The sequence below is a fragment of the Podarcis pityusensis genome (assembly GCF_964106645.2).
Source record: "Podarcis pityusensis genome assembly, chromosome: 15".
Lineage (NCBI taxonomy): Eukaryota > Metazoa > Chordata > Lepidosauria > Squamata > Lacertidae > Podarcis > Podarcis pityusensis.
Window position 1 is genome coordinate 7789142 of NC_138040.1, and position 20937 is coordinate 7810078.

The following is a 20937-nucleotide window of genomic DNA, read 5'->3' on the forward strand; positions in this document are numbered from 1 at the left end:
TGTGATTTTGACCACTGAACCATGCTAACTTAGAACTAAAGTAAATCATTTATATTATTTTAGTATTTACGTGTGAGATATTATTTACAGTGTTGTTGCATTCTCGCTATATACATCTGCCAGGCTTTACTTTTATTTACCGTATTTTTCGCTCTGTAAGACGCCACAGACCACAAGACACACCTAGTTTTTGGAGGAGGAAAACACGAAAAAAAATATTCTGAATCCCAGAAGCCAGAACAGCAAGAGGGATCGTTGCGCAGCGAAAGCAGCAATCCCTCTTGCTGTTCTGGCTTTTGGGATAGCTGTGCAGCCTGCATTCTCTCCATAAGATGCACACACATTTCCCCTTACTTTTTAGGAGGGAAAAAGTGAGTCTTGTAGAGCAAAAAATACTGTATTTCCAGAAGCAGGGATGGGCAACCAGTTGGCCTCCACATGATGGACTCCACCTCCTGTCGGCCCTAGTCAGGATGGCCAGTTGTCAGGGGTAATGGGAATTGTAGTCTGACAACATCTGGTGGGCACATAGTTACCAATATTATGCTCTACAGATCTTGCTAGACTACAGCTCTCATCATCTCCAGCAGAACATAGCCAATGATCAGGGATGGTGGAGTGCAACAACACCTGGAGGGCACTGGAGGTTGCACACCCTGCACTGCAAAGCCTTTCACATGATCGGTCCCTGTGACAGTTTGTGAGGTTACATATGGGAACAGAGTGACCTGAGAACTGCACCATTTTGTCTTCCCTTCTTTTTTTCCAGTTTTTCCTTTCTCCAATCTCACAAAAACACAAAGAAAAAATGAAATGCCTACATCAAAGCTAATATGCTTTTATTCAAATTGTTTCATATTAATCTAGTTACAGTGGTACCTCTAGTTACAAACTTAATTCGTTCCGGAGGTCCGTTCTTAACCTGAAACTGTTCTTAACTAGAGGTGTGCTTTTGCTGCCGCTGTGCTGCCAGCACACAATTTCCGTTCTCATCCTGGGGCAAAGTTCTCAACTCGAGGTAACTCTTCCAGGTTAGCGGAGTTTGTAACCTGAAGTGTTTGTAACTCAAGGTACCACTGTATTTTTTGAATAAGGTGATCAAGGCCCAGGACTTTCCCAGCGGTTGTGGAAGGAAAAGCCCAAGATTAGCTAGAATACTCAGGGCTCAGGCAGAAAAGTGGCCAAGGACTACCTCAATGATATTAAGGAAAAAGAGGTGAGGAGAATCAATTGAACATTTAAGGGATGGGAGGTAGTGGGGTGGATAATCAGAATCTCCGCTGGGGTAGACCTATCTCCCCCCAGTTTTTAATATATATTTACAATCAAGCAGTTGTCAGGTAATATAGGAAGAACAGCTAAGGAGAAACAAATGAGAGCCAATTATAACTAAGATGACCTGCCACGCAAATAGAATTTCAGCATTAAATACCATTTATCCCATTTAATTAGTACTTTCTGGACACAATGGTCTGGGCTCAAATACCGTCCTCTCTCCTTGGAACTTCTAATTATTGCTACAACCACGCTATTATGTTTCTCGCTGGGCTTTCTCCATCTTCTGTGCCATTTAAAGCCATGAAGATTTTTAATTATCTGTGCTGAACTGTCAAAGATACCTTTAAGAATGTGTGACTCAATTCTTTGGGGGTGGGGGGAAGAGGCGGAGGAAGAGAACAGTTTTAAGCATAATTCTGCTTTTGTGAATGTGTGTGGAAGGGCCCACTGAAAACATCCATTTAAATGCAAATTTGGGTATTCCAGAGTGTGTATGTGATCACCTTTTACCACAGAAAGGATAATTGAGCCCCCATCGTCCACACCGCTGTATCTTGCACAAGTCATGCAATTTTTGAACCTCCGAATCTTGGAACAGGCTCTTGCTGGCTGCTCATCTATTGCACACAACAGTTAGGCAGCTCTGAGCTTTGGAATACGTACAGAAAACATAGACACATTCTTGCCGATGGCTCATCTATTGCACACTTACCCAACATTCCCATCCCTAGCATAAAAGCATCCATGGTATATGGTAATCCACGAGCCCTTCCTCTCGTCCCTGGCGGAAACATCACTTCTTTAGGTTGTGCTTTCTTACATTCCACCTATTAAGCAGAAACATGTACAAATGAGATGCAAATGAATTCATGTAAAATGTCAAATGCTGAACTGATCTGGTTAAGTTGTGGGGGGAAGGGGGTTATTTTTAGCATTGCTCTTCTGTAAAATGTGAACTTTAAAAATAGGCCAGCGGTGTAAAGTGATTTTCAAAGAGTAAATATGTGTAATGTGACTTCAGAAAGCAGACAGTACAAACCCAGCTAAGGCAGAGATAATGTGTGGATAGGTCACACAGCTAAAAGCTGAAGTCTGTAAGTTAAGCTGTATTAACTTTTAGTGTGTTTCTAAGTGGTTACTTCTTTGTGAAATAAACATGCAGATATTGCTGTTTTGTTGTACAAGAACCAGGCTTATTTTCACTCCAAATGCTATTACGTTTCTCATTTCTAATGCAATTGCCGTACAGAGAATTACTGCAACAGACACCTGTTGATAATACCTGTGACACCAAAAACAAGTACTGCAACTTTACCACCCAGGACTACATTGGTTAGAGTATTTCCTGGTTGAGTAGTCCTCTGCTTAAACACTTATAAGCATGAGCGTTCGTGTAGACATACAAAACAATACACAGTGGACCACCAGCAAGGTTAACTTATCTCCACACACAAATTCCTGATAGCAGTAACTTCCTACTGTCTCTCCTACAGTTGTTTTGATTGATTAGCTCTTCCTTTCAAAACACTTCATCGTTCTGGAGAAATCAAAGGCTAGTTGCCAACACAACCTTATTGCCAAGTAATTCAGCGGTAACTTTCTACAAGCAAATATTGCCAACAGATTGGGTTTGTGCGGGAAGAAAATGCCTATTTGTGCTGGGGTTGGGATTCTGTACAATGTACCAATAAAGGGTTATTCCTGGTACCTTTGGAAGCTTAATACCATTTTCATCACGTTGCAAGTGTCTGGCTATTAATAACCTTTGAAGAATGCATAAGGCCAACTATGGCCAAAAGAAAATGGCAGGGCACAAGGTCAAACGAAGAACTATTTCTAGCTGCTGAAACCAGGTGGGATGCTTGGAGGGAAAAGGTGCTTTGATGTGAGCCAGGGAACAGACCAGGAGCAAGGAAGTGTTCTGGCAATTAGCTGCAAACTAGAAAATTTAGAGCATCCAATCTCAGGCTTGCCACCACATGTGAAAGAGACAGAGTGGAAAAGGTATGTCTGATTTTCACCTCACTTTTCACTTAGACCACCACTTAGGACCAAATTAGGCAAGTGTGATTGCATTTCAGGTCTCTGATTTGTTAAACAGAAGGCATGGTGGAGGGGGGGGGTGATCAGGACCAGGACTGCAGCATTAAGCTGTTTAAAAGGGATTTTAGTTAGAACTCTAGTGAAAGGAAACAGCTACGCCCCCACCCCACCCCACCCCACCCCAGCAGTCTCAATTCTGACCATTGCCTTCTCTAGCATGGCTGATATTTAACGAACAAAAGAAGATATGAAATGCAATCATGAAATTCACATATTATCTAGTTTGACTCTTGGTAATAAACTTGCCAAAATATGTAGTTCCTCCTCTGTAGCCCTGCAAAGTTTATCGTAAATATCCTCAGCATACATACCCCCTGCCTTCCCCATCCACTTCCTAATATATGAACTGAAAGCTACTGGGGTTCAAGTGAAATGCAGTCATTGAATCATATTGGAGAAAGCAGAGAAGCCCTGTCATGGACAACTTTGAGCTGGGGCAAAATCTGCCCCCCCCCCAACATCTCAAGAAACAGATAGCACTAAACCAGTCTTAACCTGCATGTTTGCACCACTTCATTTGCACAGTCCCATCCTGGGTTTGGTTGTGAAGAGAACAAGTGAGACCTGCAACAAGAGGTCACAGCAGGGGTGGACACCACCACTTGCCTGTCCATCAGCTGACATCAGTGGATGACATCAGCTGATGACCAGGGGTGCTTCTGTTCTTGCTGGGTGCTGCTTCACCAAGATGTTCCCCAAAGCCAGCAGGATTGAAACCTCTGCTCATAAGCTGGTGCTGTTTCATAAGCACAATTCCTGCAAAGCAACCCCCCCAACCCACAGTTCACTTATCAGTCATCTGATGTCATCATGACACCAGATGATTGACAGAAAATAACCCTGTTCCCATCAGAGTTGGCCAGCGGGGGTGGGATGATAAATAATGATAATAATAATTTGGGTTTCCCCAGCCACTCTGGGCAGCTCCCAACAGAATACTAAAGACACAATAAAAGATCAAACATTTAAAACTTCCCTAAACAGGGCTGCTTTCAGATGTCTTCTAAAAAATCAGAGGGCATTCCACAGGGTGGGCACCACTACCGAGAAGGCCCTCTGCCTGCCGCCCCCCCGCCACATCAATCAGCATTCTGTGGCTAGTGGGCCTGTTCAGTCCTCATTGGGCTGTTTTTGGGGAGGGGGGATTGCCCCTTAGCATACTCCCCTAAATATTGTTCTACTTCTGCAAGTCTTGGGGTTCCTGCAGGCCGCCTGATAACTCCCTCTGGTTTCTCAGTAGCGCAATTGTGGCCATGTAGTCTTCATAACACAGCACCTGAACTCACCACTGGGCAAAAACATCCAAATTTGCCAAATATCTCAAAGGATCTCTTATCCCGCAGAGATCGCTTTTTCTTTCGGCACTGTTTGCACACGAACTCTGCTATCAGAGCGAGGAAGGAAAGGTGGGTGGTACTTTGGAGGTGCAAAACAGGTAATTACACGAGACAGAACTGGCAATGTAGGATAATGCTGCTAACTGGCTCTATTTCTAATAGCCCTATCAGTAACAGTGCATCCATTGTCTTATGGTAACCAACCGTCTGTTCCTAGGCAACCTGATCAGCGAAAATTTCAGGTTTGTACAATTTTCATTTAGGTAACGTAAAGGTTAACTGACTGTAAATGGGAGTATTTTAAACAAAACCACCCACCCTTTCTCTCTCTCTCTCTCCCCCTCCTTCTCTCTCTTCCCACCCCACCCTAACCCACCGCCCTGCTGCAAAACCTCACGGCATATCTTATTTATTCAGCTTGCAACATTTCACAGAGCAACAAAGCTTCCATTCTGCCAGCAAACTGTCAAAATACTGGTTTCGTGCAAACTGCTCTGCCACAACCCTTGGTATGTCAGAAAAGAACCACCTCCAAGCTCCACCAATGGACATGCCATGCAAAGGTAACGTGAACAAGGTGAGCTTACTCTGCTGGGTGGGAAGAGAGCAAATTGGGAGGGAAAATAAGGGAGTGGCAAGGAGGAAGCCACAATGGCCCATCGAGTCAAAGGAGCTGCAGAAGCTAAAGAGAGGCACACTCTGTCAGGAGAACTAGGGGTGCTGGGAGGCTACACCCCCTGCCTCTCAGGAAGAAGACTATGGAATATAAGAGTACAGGAACCTGCTTTATACTCAGCCAGACCACTGATCCAGCTAGCTCAGTACTGACTACACTGACAGGCATCAGTTCTCCAGGGTTTCAGGCAGCGGTCTATCCCAGCCCTTCCTGGAGATGACAGGGATTGAACATGCGAACTTTTGCAAACAAAGCAGATGCTCTACCACTGACCTTCACCCCTTCTCCAAACAGAGGTAATTCCTTCACAACAGATGGCAAGAGGGAGACCAGCATGGCTCCTTTTGTCAGCTAATGAAGCAGCTGTCCCAATGCTTGCTTTCCTCTTCCCTCCTCATTCCAGTGTTGAGAACATTTTAGGTGCTTTAGAAGTACTTAAATAAATAAATAATCAGCAACCACCCAGCAGCTGGCCCCACAACGTTGGTTCCTGCAGGTAGCAATAGGTGTTTGGTGGCCTAGTAAATGCCTCGGGTGACAGCGGGTCCACTCAGCTACCCGAGAGGCCTGTCGTCTGTGAATATGGGCACTGGCATGTGCAGGCTAACTTATGACAGAAAACATACACATCATTGTTGGGGTGCAGTGGACAAAGTGGTCAGATACTGACTGGGCTCAAATCTGTACTCAGACATGAATCTCTCCCTCTCCCTGTCTAAACATTCACCCTGTGCTATACCAGCTGCACTGGCTCCCGGTGGGGTACAGGATCAGGTTTAAGGTGCTGGTTTTAACCTTTAAAGCCCTATACGGCCTAGGACCCTCGTACCTACGGGGCCGCCTCTCCTGGTATGTCCCACAGAGGAACTTATGGTCTTCAAACAAAAACATCCTGAAGGTCCCAGGCCACAGAGAGGTTAGGCTGGCCTCAACTAGAGCCAGGGCTTTTTCGGCTGTGGCTCCAATCTGGTGGAATGCTCTGTCACAAGTGACTAGGGCCCTGCGGGACTTGACATCTTTCCGCAGGGCCTGCAAGACAGAGCTGTTCCACCGGGCCTTTGGTCAGGGCACAGCCTGACTCCCTCCTTTGGCAATCTTCACAGAACTTTAGCCTAATGGTTGCCATCAATTTGATTTGAATTAATTTTATAATGAAATGATTTTAGAATGTTGTACTATTTTATTGTTGTTAGCCGCCCTGAGCCCGGCTTCGGCTGGGGAGGGCGGGATATAAATAAAAAATTATTATTATTATTATTATTATTATTATTATTATTAAACAATCTCACAATATCATCATGAGAATTTAAAGAGGGAGTGGGAAATAGTGGGAACCATTTGTGCTGTCCTGTACTACTTGAAGAAAAGCCAAGACAACTTTTACAAGTACTTCAGTTAAGTAGGTCTGGTTTATACCAAACACACCAGGCTCTTCTCCAGGTCTGAGCAGGACCTTAGAAAATAGCACTCCTTTTGGGTGGGTGGTACCCCCTCATTGTCATCTCTGTGTGTGTCTCCTTGTATGAGAGAGCACCAGACTTTTCCCTTATAAAAGAAACATAATGCATGGCAAAGGTTCCTTTGGACATAAGCTATTTTTGTTTCTATTACGATGCTCTAGGGCAATGTTTGTGGAGGGGACAAAATGGCAGATGCCACAAAAACATGGTGACCCTCAATATTTTCTCCAGCAAGGCCCAGAACTCTAGCCAAGGGGCCCAAGGGCTGGCAGGCACCAGGGTAGCTGCTCAAGGATGCCCTGTGTCAGCGGCTGGCCTGACCAATTCAAGGCTAGCGACGTCGTCTCTGGAAACCAGAAGCTAAACTTTTGCAGAACACACTTTCTGTTTATTGTTTTAAACTGAGAATACTAAGCCCTAGTCAGCTGAAGTTGTTTTCTTCAAAGCAAATTATCCTGGAGTGATCAGCAGAGTTGTATCCATTAACACCTGAGCTGTATTACTTTTGCACCTGCCCACTGCTTGTATGCCATGGGGTCATCAGTTAGATCTCCTAGCCATGTCTATTTCAATTCACTCAGATCAATATACAGTGGTACCTCAGTTTACAAACTTAATTCGTTCTGGAGGTCCGTTCTTAAACTGAAGTCATTCTTAAACTGAGGCGTGCTTTCCCTAATGAGGCCTCCCGCTGCCGGTGCCCTTCCACTGTTCAGCTTCCGTTCGTAGACCGAGATAAAGTTTGCTAACGGGAACACTACTTCCAGTTTTGCGGAGTTCTTATACCAAATAGTGTGTAAACAGGGCTGTTCTTAAACCGAGGTACCACTGTAAAAAGAACCAAGCCAGCTTACATGGACCATTAAAAGTGACAATGAAGCTTGGATTAGTACTGTTAAAACAATAAGGTAAATAATTAGCTTTTGCAATAAAACAATTGAGCTGAAACAAAAGGAAACCTACCTTTTAAGCCAGAGTTGCAAAAAAGAACTCTATACAGTTATTTTTCGATTTATATCCCACCTTTCAACAGAAGCATCCTCAGGATGCTCAAATCTCAGCAGACAGGTCTGGTAAAATATATTTTCTCTGTGTTACAAACTGCCCGTGACTCTGTATCTACGGCTCTCCTCCAAGTTCAGCCCTCCTCCCCACACACTTTCTGGGTGAAATTTGAGGTGCTAGTTGTGCCTTGTAAAGCTCATCTGGTAAAGACTACCACCTCCTAGATAACCCAGCTAAAGCAGCATCCTTCCTGCCTCAAATCTGAATAGTGGACACACATGCTTGCTTTTAGAACTCTCTCGCCCTTGAGCATTGTTTGGAGGCAGCCCAAACACATTTATTTGAGAAGGAATAGTTTAGCTATATATATATATATATATATATATATATATATATGGGGGGACAGGACTGCAGCATGTAATGTATTAATGGATATGATCAGATAGAAACATTTTGACAGACTAAAAAGGTGCACAAATTAATACAGCAGTAGATATTTAATTTTTTTCAAATTATTTTTTTATGGAAGTACTTAAATTGAAGATTGCAAATGCTGTGTTAGAAGAGACATTCCTTTCTGGGTGAAAAATTGAGAATGTCTCTTCCAAAAGGATATGGGCTGCAACACATAACAAAGAAAGTATGCTTTTTAGTAATTTTCTTCTGACGTGCATCCCCCCCCCCCCCCAGCTTTAATCAATCTACAACTCATAGCAAAACTACATAGAATCATGGTTTATAGAGCTACGTTTTCCTTTGCAGTACCGGGAACCAACCCAGAGCAGTAAGTATTCATTATTTTAAAAAATACAAAAAATGCATACTATTCTATATCTGCTAAGAAATGCAGAGAGAGTCATTCCTACACCAGGGAGCATCAGGAAAAGTAATAGAAGCAAGCCTGTTACAGCCTGTAACCAAACATTCTGCCACGATGAAATTCATATATTGTAATGAAAATTACTTGCTTTTGCATTATTCGGCATAACTTGCAATAACTGGGTTTGTTCAGGAATCCATTTTTTCCTTGTTAAAGAAATAGATGAGAAAACAGAGATAGGACAGGCAGTGGTGCAGGCAGTAGGAAGTAGCAGTCCCTGAAAGATCAGCTACCCTCACAAAGCACATCTGCATCTACCTTGCCTGATGCAACTCATTTCTCTGGCAGAGGTCCCCTTGGCTTCCTGACACACATTTTGAAACATCTCTCTAGAGCTGGGCACTAGAAACTTAGTCTATTAATGGCTATTAAAATTTGACACTGGAGTTTCTCAAGAATCCAAGTTTCAGGCAGCTTTTTTTTTTCCATTTCCCAAAGCATCTGACTAATTTTACTTACAGCTTAATGCACTGTTGCTTTTCTTGTTTGCTATTTGTTTAATAGAGCGTTTGAAAATAATAAATAATAATAATAATAATAATAATAATAGAATACAAGTTTCAGCACTTGTGGAAGTGAGCCCAGTTTTATCTCTGTGGCCGCCTTAAACTCTCCTGGAGTATCACCAAGTGAGTCTTGGAGAAGTGCAGTGCAATCCTAAGCATGTTTACTTGTGAGTAAATCCCAGTGGGTTCAAGTAGGCATGTATGTTTAGGATTGCAACCGGCAGCTGATATCCTGCTCTCCCACTAGGCACTTTCAACACACTGACTTCAGTTGGATAAACAATGGTTGCAGCCAAACGTTATGAGCATTATGCCTGGTGTTCTAGTGCTTTTTTCATATTTATTGCCCCATTATCATTTCATACAGCTCATGTTATTTAACCATACTGCTTTCGTTAAAAACAAGGGAGGGGATTAGGCTATAATGTGAAGATTAACAAAGATAAAACTCTCGTGGGAAGCGGACTGTGTTACTCCTAATAGGACACCTCCAAATAGCTGCATTCTACATTGCTTACCATCCCCTGCTAACTACACCGGGGGCGACAGGCGACGACACTCACATAGGTTTCATTTCTATACACAGCCAAAATGATTCCTCATGTTTGGCAGTATCAGTTGAAAGCACTAAGCAAACTCAACTGAAGATACACAGAGCACATCTCACAAAATGTGGCCATGTGAGTTCTCCCTGTTCAGCATTCCAGCTAATCCGACATGCCCATCTCTATGATACCCCATTACATTCTTTCTCTCCCTCATCTGTGAATACTCAACGGACACTAGAGATACTCAATTCTCACTGAGTTGTTCTGGGGATATTTGCTCCTTCAATGTTTTCCCCCCTAAACAATGTTTGTACTTCTGAAAATCTGCACTCACCTGAGCATACTATGACTTTCCCTTTGTGTGCTGGAGTGCTCTTTGGGCTACATAAGCAATGGGAAAGAGGTGGATCTTAGTATGCAGGATGAAAATATGTAATGCCTTCCCAGCTGACACTTATAGGAAGGCAGTGTCCCAAAGATGAGGAAGGTCAACATTTGTGAGCTAGTTTGCAAAAGCAACGCCCCACTCCCTTGTACTGACTACCTACCCCACTCACAGAGGTCATCAATTGAAGCCCTGCTATTTAGTTGTCCGCCACAAGAAGAGGGTGGCCAGTTACACACTGTAAAAAAATGAAGATCTGCATCACAGAAAGAGGACACCAATTTGCATATTGGAATTCATATGTATGGATGTAAGCTTAAAATCAATTACTACAATTTAAATAGAAATGCAATGCATCTCCCCATAGTGAGGAAGACACCAGGTGCCAGCTCAGTCTGCTGATCAGGTGCTACTATCTGGTGATGAGCAAGTTCACCTGCTCTCCTCTTCTTCTTTTTAGGGTTCCTTATCTTTAAACCAGATGCAGACTGAATGGCCCTAGGATAAATGCCACTTCGAAACAGAGGGCTGTCCTCTTGTCAAATAGAGTTGCCCCCATAGGATGGGCACAAGACAGAGCATTTTCAGTGGTGGGGCTGATGTTCCAGGTGGGCTCATTTTGTCTTACAGAGGCCTACTGGGTAATGGCAGCTTCATTTCAGAGGGGGCTTGGGATTCAGTAGCAGCTGCTGGTCGCTTCTGAGTTATTTAAATTTTTTTGTTAGTCTGTTTTTATTGCTTTAATCTGTTGCTGCTACTTATTGGCTGATGTCATTAAGTTTTTGTTTTTGTAGAGCCACTTTGTGCACCTGCTTGCATCAAAGCACCAGGAGGAAAAGTATCGTAAAGAAATAAAAAATAATGAAAGCAAAGAGCCCTCTGGTCTTGCAAACCATTCCCCAAGGGGTTTTATTTTACAGGATCTGCTATTTATACCTTTATCCAATTAACCGGGATGTCTTGGGCTGGAAGGTGCAGGCCGCACACAACCAAACGCACACCCACACCCGGTGCTCAAGCATAAGCACTTAAGTGTTGCCAACTGGTAAGTTTCTGGTTCAAATGGACTGCAGTGATGGAAGCTTCCTCATAGTATCCACGAATGCCAGTATAGATTTATTTGGGGAGGGGTCCACAGGTAGAGCACACGTTTTGCATGCAAGTCTCCAGTTCAATGCCCAGCATCTCCACATAGGAGTGGGAGAGGCTACTGTCAGAAATGCTGGAGAGCCACAACCAGTCAGGGCAGACAGGACTGAGCTAGACACAGCAATGGTGTGCCTCAATATAACGCAGCTTCCAGTTGTTCCACGGCGTTCCTGGGTCCCTAAGCTAGCAACCTAGATAGGCAGCTTGCAGGGGGAAAAAACAAGTAGAAATGCAGAGAGAAAAAAGTTGGGAGAGGAAAGTTGCCTCCCTCCCTCCCACCACTGCGTCTATTCACAAATTCCTGCAAGTGTCAATGTTTACACGTAACTTTCTAAGAGCACAAACACTGGAAACAAGAGCATCTGAAACATGCTGTATGCTGCTGCTTCCCGTCCTCATTACGTGCATCTTAAATTTGTGAGCCTGCTGATGAACTCTCCTGCCCCCCACAACTCCCCCCAAACACTGACTCAATTAAGTCAGTGCATGTTCTGAAGGAAATTTGCACATGGACAAATGTGTGCGTGTGCCTTGGTTGTGATGGGTGCAGAGAGGAGATGAAGAAGGCTGGATTTCCCGTGTGCCCTCTTCTTGAGTGGCTGGTAGACCTAGCAAGTGTGACTAACAATGAGAGCTAAAGCAGCCTCTCCAGGTTTAGAAACAGACTATCCTGTGGGGAGTTAAAGAGGACTATTGCCTTCATGTGCATTTTGATGGCTGATGTGGAAAACAAGGTGTGGGGTCAGCTGGACCTTCAACCTGATCCTGCAGGATTCTTCTGCAGTTCTTAGGTATTCTGCATCACCTCCTGGCGGCTGGCATCTTTAGTGGGGAAACTTTTTAAGCCCCACATTTTAAAGAGCGCCTCAACAACAGAGCAGGTGATGTTGGTGGAAAGGGACACGGAGAGGCGAGGGCCAAGCTGAGAAGAAACCAGCTGGAAGGCAACACTCCATGGTTTTGCAGGCTGCCTTTTACTGGTGCCCTGAATTATCCTGCAGGAAAAGTCTCCCCCTTCACTACGCACACAAAGTATCTCGCACGCTGTTTCTATTTTTGAAACACCTCCGTTTCGTAGGTAAGTTATTTTTAGGGTGCCTGTTGTGTCTTCTTTGATGCCTGGCAAGAACCTTTTCACTCCCACAGCAATAGTGGGTTTCACGTTCAGCGCCTCGCTAGCATTTGCTTGCTTCTTTCATGCTGCCTGTTTAATACGCCATTTGACATTCTAGCTTTATAAATGGTGACAAAAGTGGCGCAGAGACTCTAAAATTAGCTCCTCCGTGAAAAGGAGGCTGGAAATAGGTCCACCAACACAGTAGTGGAATTCAACTCTTTCCCTCCCTCCCTCCCCATCACCACTTCTGGGAACAATAAATATTGTGGAGACACTGAGAGAGATTTCAGAATGATGAGCCTCAACTTAGAAGTCTAAAAAGGAAAGTGCCCTTTGAGGATGGATTTTTTTCGTTGCCACGGCTGCTAAGCATTCTCCAGTCAGCGATAAGACAATAGTCTGGCTGCTGCCTCTGGCCAGCTGTGCCAGCTTCTCTTCCCACATGCTGGGTTGAGAACTCCTCTACTGGCTGAGCAATCCATTTAAAGGGCTTTCTTCCTGAAGGGATGAGTCAACCCCATGCCTGGATCACACATCATGACCTCCCGGAAGGCAGATACTGAGAGGAGGTTTCCACAGGTGGGAGGGAAAGGAAGGGACTCTGGATGCACAACGTTTTCATGGAGGTTACACTCACACAGCAGGGCACTCCAATGCGTAGAATGTTTAGCGTCAGTGAGATCTTATTTATTTACATATTTATTTAAATATTTATACAGGGCCTGAACTCGTTGATATTGGGGGAGGCACTCTTTCAGGGTCCCAAGCCATTTAAGGCTTTGTATACTAATGCTAGCACCTTACATTGGGCCTGAAAGCTCACTAGCAGTCAGTGCAGTACTTTCAGGAAAACAGAACAAAATTTTCTGAAGGTGTTCATTCAACAACAAGTATAAAAAGCATGAGACCTACCCCACCCCACTAAAAGATGAACACCACAAACAAGTCATAAATCATATTGCTGTGTAATCTAAAATAAAGTCTGAAAGCCTAGGTATTACAGAAATGTCTCAGCCCAAGCGCCTAGAAGAGGGTGATGCTGGTGCCAGGCATTCGGGCGAAGGAAATTGGGACAGGGTGGCTGGAGAAGGAGGGTAGGGCAGCAGGAGCCGGAGGGCGGGACCTGCTGCAGTGGTGGGACCCAGCACCGGAGAGCATCAGCAACATGTCTTGCCTGCCACCGAGCCCAGCCATACCCAGCACCCACTTCCTATTTTCCATGAAGCTGTACAGGAAGAGAAGGGCAGCAATTGGGTGAGAAGCAGGGTAGGAGAGGCCGGGGCACCATAGAGTTTGGAACAGTTAGAGAGATCTCAGTTAGGAGTTAATTCCCTGTGGTGCTATTGGGGGGCAGGGCGGTGAGGCACCACAGGAATACAAAAGAATAGAGATCTCTTAATCTGGGACTTTCTGTGATAAAGGCAAAATCCATGATTACTGAAGTGTGATAGTGATTGTACCAGCAAAATAGGGACAATTGAAGGGTATGGGGAAAGCATCCCACAAATAAGGCGCCTCTAAATGAAGATTAGGCAAATTAATGGAGGATGGGTATATGTTGTTGTTGTTTAGTCATTTAGTCGTGTCCAACTCTTGTACTAAGGGCTAATAGTCATTATATATGGAACCTTCTGGTTCAGAGGCAGAATAGCAGCAGCGGAGGAGCAACAGGCCCTGTTTATGGGCTTAATGGAGGCATCAAATTGGCAATCCCTGATCCAGCTCCTCCTCCTCACTTGCACAGGGCAAACCTTGCTGAAGGTGGGGAGTGGGAAGGAAATTGGTGCTAGGTGAGCTTTTTGGTTAGAATGGGGTTAGGTCTTTGAGCTTTTTTTTTTTTAGCCCCTGCACTGGAGAAAAGGAGGTAATCAGGAAAGGGTAGTGACAACGACAGGGTCTCTACCAGACTCCTTGGCCTTATTTTCACGAGGAGAAAACATTTCCACTGACTCCTAGGAATGCTGCATCCCACAAAGCAGGGGAACACAGGTCTGTATGTGCTAACTCATTTCAGTTTATGCCGATTAAATCTCTACCCATTGATAGAAGTGGAGGCTGAGCTGGGAAGGAGGCAAAGCAACTGTGGGGCAGAAAGAAACAGCCAGGCCACAGATGGTGACTCTTCTTCCTGCCCCAAGACATCAATCCCCATTGCTGAGTCATTCGGATGCACATTTGTTAGGAAGTCTGAAACAGCTGTGACATTCACCCCAAAGGAACAGATCAGTTTAAGTGTCTCTGGCTACAGGTAGATTCTCGTGCCGTTTTCTGCCAGGCCGCACAGAAGCTGACATCTCTCACACTGTCATCTTCTACCCCTCACATCCCAGCAACTCAAATCCCATTTCCTGGCTCTACAAGGACCAGCATCCATATCAACAGAGCTATGAAAACAAGGAAGATTCTGAAACAGAATTCCATCACTTGGAACTGCTAAGGCCCCTTATCGGCACAACTGGCTTTGCCTTGTTTGCTGCATGGTGGTCTCCCACACAGACAAACGTTACAGGTGATCACACCTCCTTGTGAGGGCAACACTCGCTGCTCTAATATGGGTGTTATAAAGCACTTTAAGCTGCAGTGACTTGAGACTAAGGTGTATTTTGCTTCCCACATGAACCTGCCTGGGCATTATGGTCTTCTCGTTCACTACTAGGCAAGAATTCAAAGCATTACTATTAGTATATAAAGCCCTTAATGGCTTGGGACCAGTTTACTTCAGAGATCACATAGGTGCCAATCACTTCAATCTGCAGAACTTGTATTTCTACACATGCCATGCAACTTTTGAGTCTGCATTTGTAAGGAATCATTCCTTTAGTGTAGCAGCATGTGTACTTTGGAATTTCCTGCCTATTGGTACCAGGCAGACACCATCACTGCATTCTTGTATATACTTGCTAAAAACTTTTCTGTTTCAATAGGCCTGGGAAGACACCTGATTTGGTGTCTCAAGCATTCAAAACAACCAGACAAGCAGGATATAAATTCTTTTAACAGGCACACATTTCTTTTGTTCTAGTTCTGTCCCTCTAGTCACACAGCTTTTGTAGGTTTTGGGAGAAAACACAAAAACCTGCCAAATGTGTTTACCACAGACCAAAGTGGGATGAATGGAAGCAACAGCAATGCCTCTGTAGAAAAACAAAAAAAAGCACAAACAGTTTTTGGTCTTCTCAGTGGTATTCCTGGATTCAACCCAAAATTTGCTGTTTTAACTTTTCCCACAATGTCCCTGTCTGCACAGCTTTTTCTGACTAATAAATATGCCAGAAAAAGAATCTGGGTATTCTGGCAGCAGAACCTGAGTGCCTTTTTTAAAAAAGCAGGACATCCTATGCAGCCTGCATATTTAATAAAAGAGAAGGAAGAGGTTTCTTTTTAAAAATAATAATAATAATACAGGCTGAATTTGTTTCTATCCATATTATTAAGTCTCACTGGAGGTTATAGGGGGAAAATTAGTCTGTGGCAAGAAAATATAAATGAAGAACCCTGTCAGTCATCTGGGAAGAGCAAATATAAATGAAGAACCTGTCAGTCATCTAAGAAGAGCAGCTCAAGCTCAGTCTGTGAGCGTGAATGGAAGCCTCTGCTTCAGGATCACCTCCTTTTGTAGCCACCCTTTTAAAGTCCAGTCTTGACATCTCAACACAGAGCATAAAAGAGGACCTGTTATTTTCATTTCAGATGCATATTGTGCCAAGAGGAACAATGTGAGGGATATTATTTCAGAGCCCTGGGAAAAATTAGCAAGTCAAATATTGAATCAGCCTCTAGCATATGCTAAGGAGATTGCTTTGATCTTATCCAGCCTAAAAGCCCCATTATTGAATTTAAAGTCTGTGAACACATATCAGACCAATATATAAAGCCTATCTGAATATAGGTTTGAGAAGCAGAAGATGTTTTGACAAAAGGGGAGGGGGAGAATCTTTTAGCTGAAAATATCAGTTACTGCATTGATTAAAATATAGGTGCCCTTTGCTGGATTTGTTTCTAATAATCCAAGCCAAATGGCTTTACTGAGGGCGAAGTCCATTTCCAAGGCAAAAGCAGAGAGAAAGAGAAAAGGGGGGGGGGCGGGCGGGTCCTATCCCTAAGACTAGGAGAGAGAGAAACTTTTAAAGAAAGAGTTCAAGTTATGAAGTAATAATGCAGGGAGCTGGGGTGGGGTGGGGGGAACCTCAAGGTTAGGCTGAGAAATAATGACTAGTTCAAAGTCACCCAATGAGCTGTGTGTCTAAATGCAGGATTCAAACACAAGTCTGCCAGGTTTATGTTCAGCACTCTAACCTGGCTTGGGCTGATGGCAGTTGGGAGTTCGAAACATCTGGAGGGCATAAGGGGAAGGCTGCTGTCACCAAGTACATACACTGCACTGGCCATTTGAGATACACTTAGGTATTTCTCTTCAGTGAATCTTGCAGGAGACGTCTTACTGTCTGCTTTCGAAACAAGTTGTCTGACCGTCCTCAGGTCAATTCACAGAGAAGACGCAGGCCTCTCAGGACTGTTACTACTTCAGAAAGCATGTGTGGAACACAAACCGCTTCTGTGGACAACACAGCCTGTATCTGAAAAGTCCTGATCCTGGGGCATTTTATTTTTTTGCTCTGAAAGAGCTTTTAGTTGCAACAGAGAAGGTCAAATACTTTACTCTCTAATTCTAGAATGCACAGTAAAACATAAGCGAAAGAGAGAGAGAGAAATGGGTATTAGATTTGAGAAGTGTGAGGACGCTCAATTTTAAGTCATCCTTTAATAAGCAGGATAAAATGTACACTCAGGCAAATTGGCAAAATTGCCCTGACAGAAGATTTATTTCATTTTACAGCCTTGCCTGATCCCAATAATTCAGCACTGCTGGCTGCATCACAGACACCATGTCAGCTTCACTGGACCTAAGCAGCAACCGCTCCTCTAGATCAGAGTGGTCCAACACACGGCCCTTAATACCTTTTTTGGCAGCCCTCAGCAACATCTGCCACCCCCTCCCCACAGTCCTTGCACTGCTTTCCAAAGGGTAAGCAAGGCACTGGGCTTTGGGAAGGAGAAGTTGAGGGCTCTGATAGGGTCCTAGAGACATCTTGCCTCCTCCCCCAAACCTAGTTAGCACTTTCCCAGCTTTGGGAAGGAGGTGGGAGGGTACTAAGACACTTGCCAGAGTCTTATGCCTCCTTCCCAAAGACCGGCACCTTGCTTAGCCGGCTTCGGAAAGGCAGTTTGAGGGCTGGGGGTGGGGGCATCCAATTTTGGCCTTGCCTCCCCCCCCCCCCATGACAAGGCAGTGTTCAGCCCCAGGTTCCATGTTGTAGTACTCTTGCAGCCCACTTGGTATGAAAAGTTGGAGAGCCCTGCTCTTTAAGATGCTTTAAGTTCCCAGAACTGTGGGGCCCTGGTGTAGTGGTTAAGAGCGATGGACTCGTAATCTGGGGAACCGGGTTTGCTTCCCCGCTCCTCCACATGCAGCTGCTGGGTGACCTTGGGCTAGTTACGCTTCTCTGAAGTCTCTCAGCCTCACTCACCTCACAGAGTGTTTGTTGTGGGGGAGGAAGGGAAAGGAGATTGTTAGCCGCTTTGAGACTCCTTAAGGGGAGTGAAAGGCGGGATATCAAGTCCAAACTAATGTATACTATCAATACTGCATAGCCTTCTCCATTTCACAGATGAAAAATAACAATGCTCTTGCGTATGTATGCAACTCCTACTCCTCAGTTCTCACACAAAGAACTGCTCCCTGAAGGTTCTTCCGCTCTTACACATTACTGGTATTGTTCCACCCACTGACACCCTGCTCATATACCATCGGGCACAGTCTTGTCTACTTGGCTGGCAGTCCCCCAAGGTTCAGGCAGAGTGTCTTTCCCATCAGCAGTTTCTGGGGTCTTAACCTGGGTCCTTCTGCATACCAAGCAGGTATTCTACCACTTAGCTTAGGATCCCTTCCATGGCTATTTGCCCCTCCTCAACAGTCTCTTCTGGACTGACTTTAGAAGCAAGGCAGAGTAGTTATGCTCACTGTGAAACAGATTGTTTTTTCCCTTTTTAAAATCTCAGTAAAATTATGCTTAATCTCACAGTGAAGTCAGTACTTTATTGCAGAATAGCTGCCATTCAAAAACACATTAATCAGCATTCGCTATTCGGAACAGTAAATTTGTAAGGATAAAAGAGAAGCCACTGCACACACAAGCAACATTATTTAAAAGAACCCCAGCATCTCCTGAAAAGGCAAAACAGAAACACTGATTTATCAAGGGCCTGTACCAGAAAAACAAATACACCTCCTAGTATATAGTGACAGTTGAAGCCTTATATACTTCTGTGCAGGCCTAATAGTAAGTGAAAGTTTTTGATCAAGCATGCTCAGAGACACCATTGATTTGTGAATAAATGTCACAACAACCCCCTCAAGGACAACTGAGAGACACCCCACCATGCCTATGAAAAGGAGACAGATATTCCTCAAAAACAGATGCACCCGCTGGGGAAACTTACCATTTTATTATTGATTTCATGAAAATGGATTTCACAGACTTTTTCCACCACATCTTCATTCTCAAAAGTTACAAAGCCAAATCCTATTTTTAAAAAGAAAGAAAGGAATATTAATCATGGTAAAAATACGTTTACCTTTTTTTCGGCTGCTTACAAAACAAATGACTTTAAGGCACCTCAGTTAGATCACCACACAAATATGCATTCAAAAACCAAAGTGTGTTTCATCAAACCTTTAAAGAAAAACTCTTGAAGATTAATACAACAGGGGACTGCTAGAGCTGAAAACAAGGGCTATGTCTATATTTTTTTCTCCACACTTTCTATACATTTAAATAGACAGTTGCTTTTCTGGAGAAGGGTACATGGCATAAAAAGGACATAAATCTCAGCTGCACATGATAGCTTCTGAGGAATAATTGTCCTTATATTCTTTCCCACCTGTCCATGAAGCCCTATTGGCTTCAGGTAGAGTTAAACCCTACGGGACTCTTCCTATTATGGATGTCTCATTAAGCAGCAAGGGGCGGGTGGGGAAGGGTCAGTAGTACAAAAGGAATAATCATGAATCATCAGCCACACACTGCCAGTAAGAGGGCAAACGTATCAATGCTTCTGCAAACACACTGCAGTACATTTGCCTCCTGGAAAACAAGGGAGGGGAAAATCCAGCCGCCTGTTACTGATCAGGGTTAAAAGAGACCAGCTTTTGCTCTCCCCAGAAAGCAGGCAGTATAATAAGCGCTCCTTGGATCTCTGCAGGTCCCAGGCTGTCCTTTCCGCTCATTGCGGCAGTTCAGCCCTACGGGTCAGCCAAGATCCAGAGGTGGTTATTTGTCTCTTTTCTTCCTGAATTACTTCCTCTAATACCTCATCAGGATATCCTGAGGCCTTGAAGGAACTATGAAAGTTGCAGGCCTCTCATCTGATCACTCATCTGTTCTGCACTGCCACTTCAAACGCAGCTTCTGATTCAGGCCAGTTTAAGGTCGTTTGATGCCTGCTGTCTGCCCGTCAGCTATACGCTGTGTTTACCCTGTCAGGTCTTCACCATCCCAGGCAAAACCAAGCTGAAGATTTTTGGCAGCATGCTCCAGCACCACATAATGATTCCCACACATATCTCTTCGGGGGAGCGGGTGGCAAGGGGGGGGGGGAGAGGAATCTACCGTCACGTTTCTGGCATCCGCTCAATGGACAAATAAATATAGAAACCCATTAAAATAAAGTGACAGCTCCCTGAGTGAACCTATAGAACAGAACCCGATTCCCAAAATAGTGACACAAGAGACTTGGCAGCTTCTAAGAGGATAGAAATTCAACACACAACAACAGACACAGAAGGCTTTTGCTCCAGGCAGCAACCACAGGCTTGGGAAATAAAACTCTGGCTATGGCGATACGATCCACATAATTTGCGCTACGCACACAAGCCAGCTGCAGGTGGCAAAGTAAACAGATCGCATATGCTGAACCCGTGTGAGGGATTTGGAATGAAGGTATGTAAATGTATAGAATTGACAAACTGTCCCTTTGCAGTTTGTAAAACTTGGCAGTCATGTTTATGCGGGAAGACTGTAAGACCTTGTCAGTTCTAAGGAAGCTGACACAGTCTGCAGCCAATTGCCCCCAAATCACAAGAAGGGACCTAAAGCAGTCAGTGGCATACAGAAGGTAGAAAAGAAGACTTTGGGTTCGGAGTTCCAGGTCTGAATGCTTAACTCTGCTATAGGATCACCCAGACTCACATTCCATAGGGACTGACTAGATTCTTCTGGGAAGCCCACAAACAGGGCATGAAGGCAAGAGCCCTCTCCCATTGTTGGGTCTCCAGCAGCTGATCAGTGAGGAACTTTGGTCAACTTGGGGCTTCTCTCCCTGAATTCTCAACTGGTAAAATAAGATACAAACATTCATGATCTGCATTAGGATGATATTGCAAGGACATCCAGGACAAAGGCTGTAAGCTAATGTTGCAATTCTAAGCATACT

At 44.3% G+C, this 20937-nt stretch overlaps 1 protein-coding gene across 46 annotated transcripts in view; it reads right to left on the minus strand.

Moving 5' to 3' along the window:
* MSI2 (musashi RNA binding protein 2) overlaps positions 1-20937 on the minus strand; it is a 448144-nt gene that overhangs the window by 86186 nt on the left and 341021 nt on the right. For all 46 annotated transcript variants that reach the window (XR_013979845.1, XR_013979846.1, XR_013979847.1 and 43 more), the window contains 2 exons: positions 18946-19028; positions 1991-2105 (listed from right to left, as the gene is read on the minus strand). Coding sequence is in view for 42 of the 46 variants with exons in the window: in XM_080983060.1 (XP_080839186.1) it covers positions 1991-2105; positions 18946-19028 (198 nt within the window). In the remaining 4 variants the exon portion in view is untranslated. The remainder of the gene's footprint in view (positions 1-1990; positions 2106-18945; positions 19029-20937) is intronic.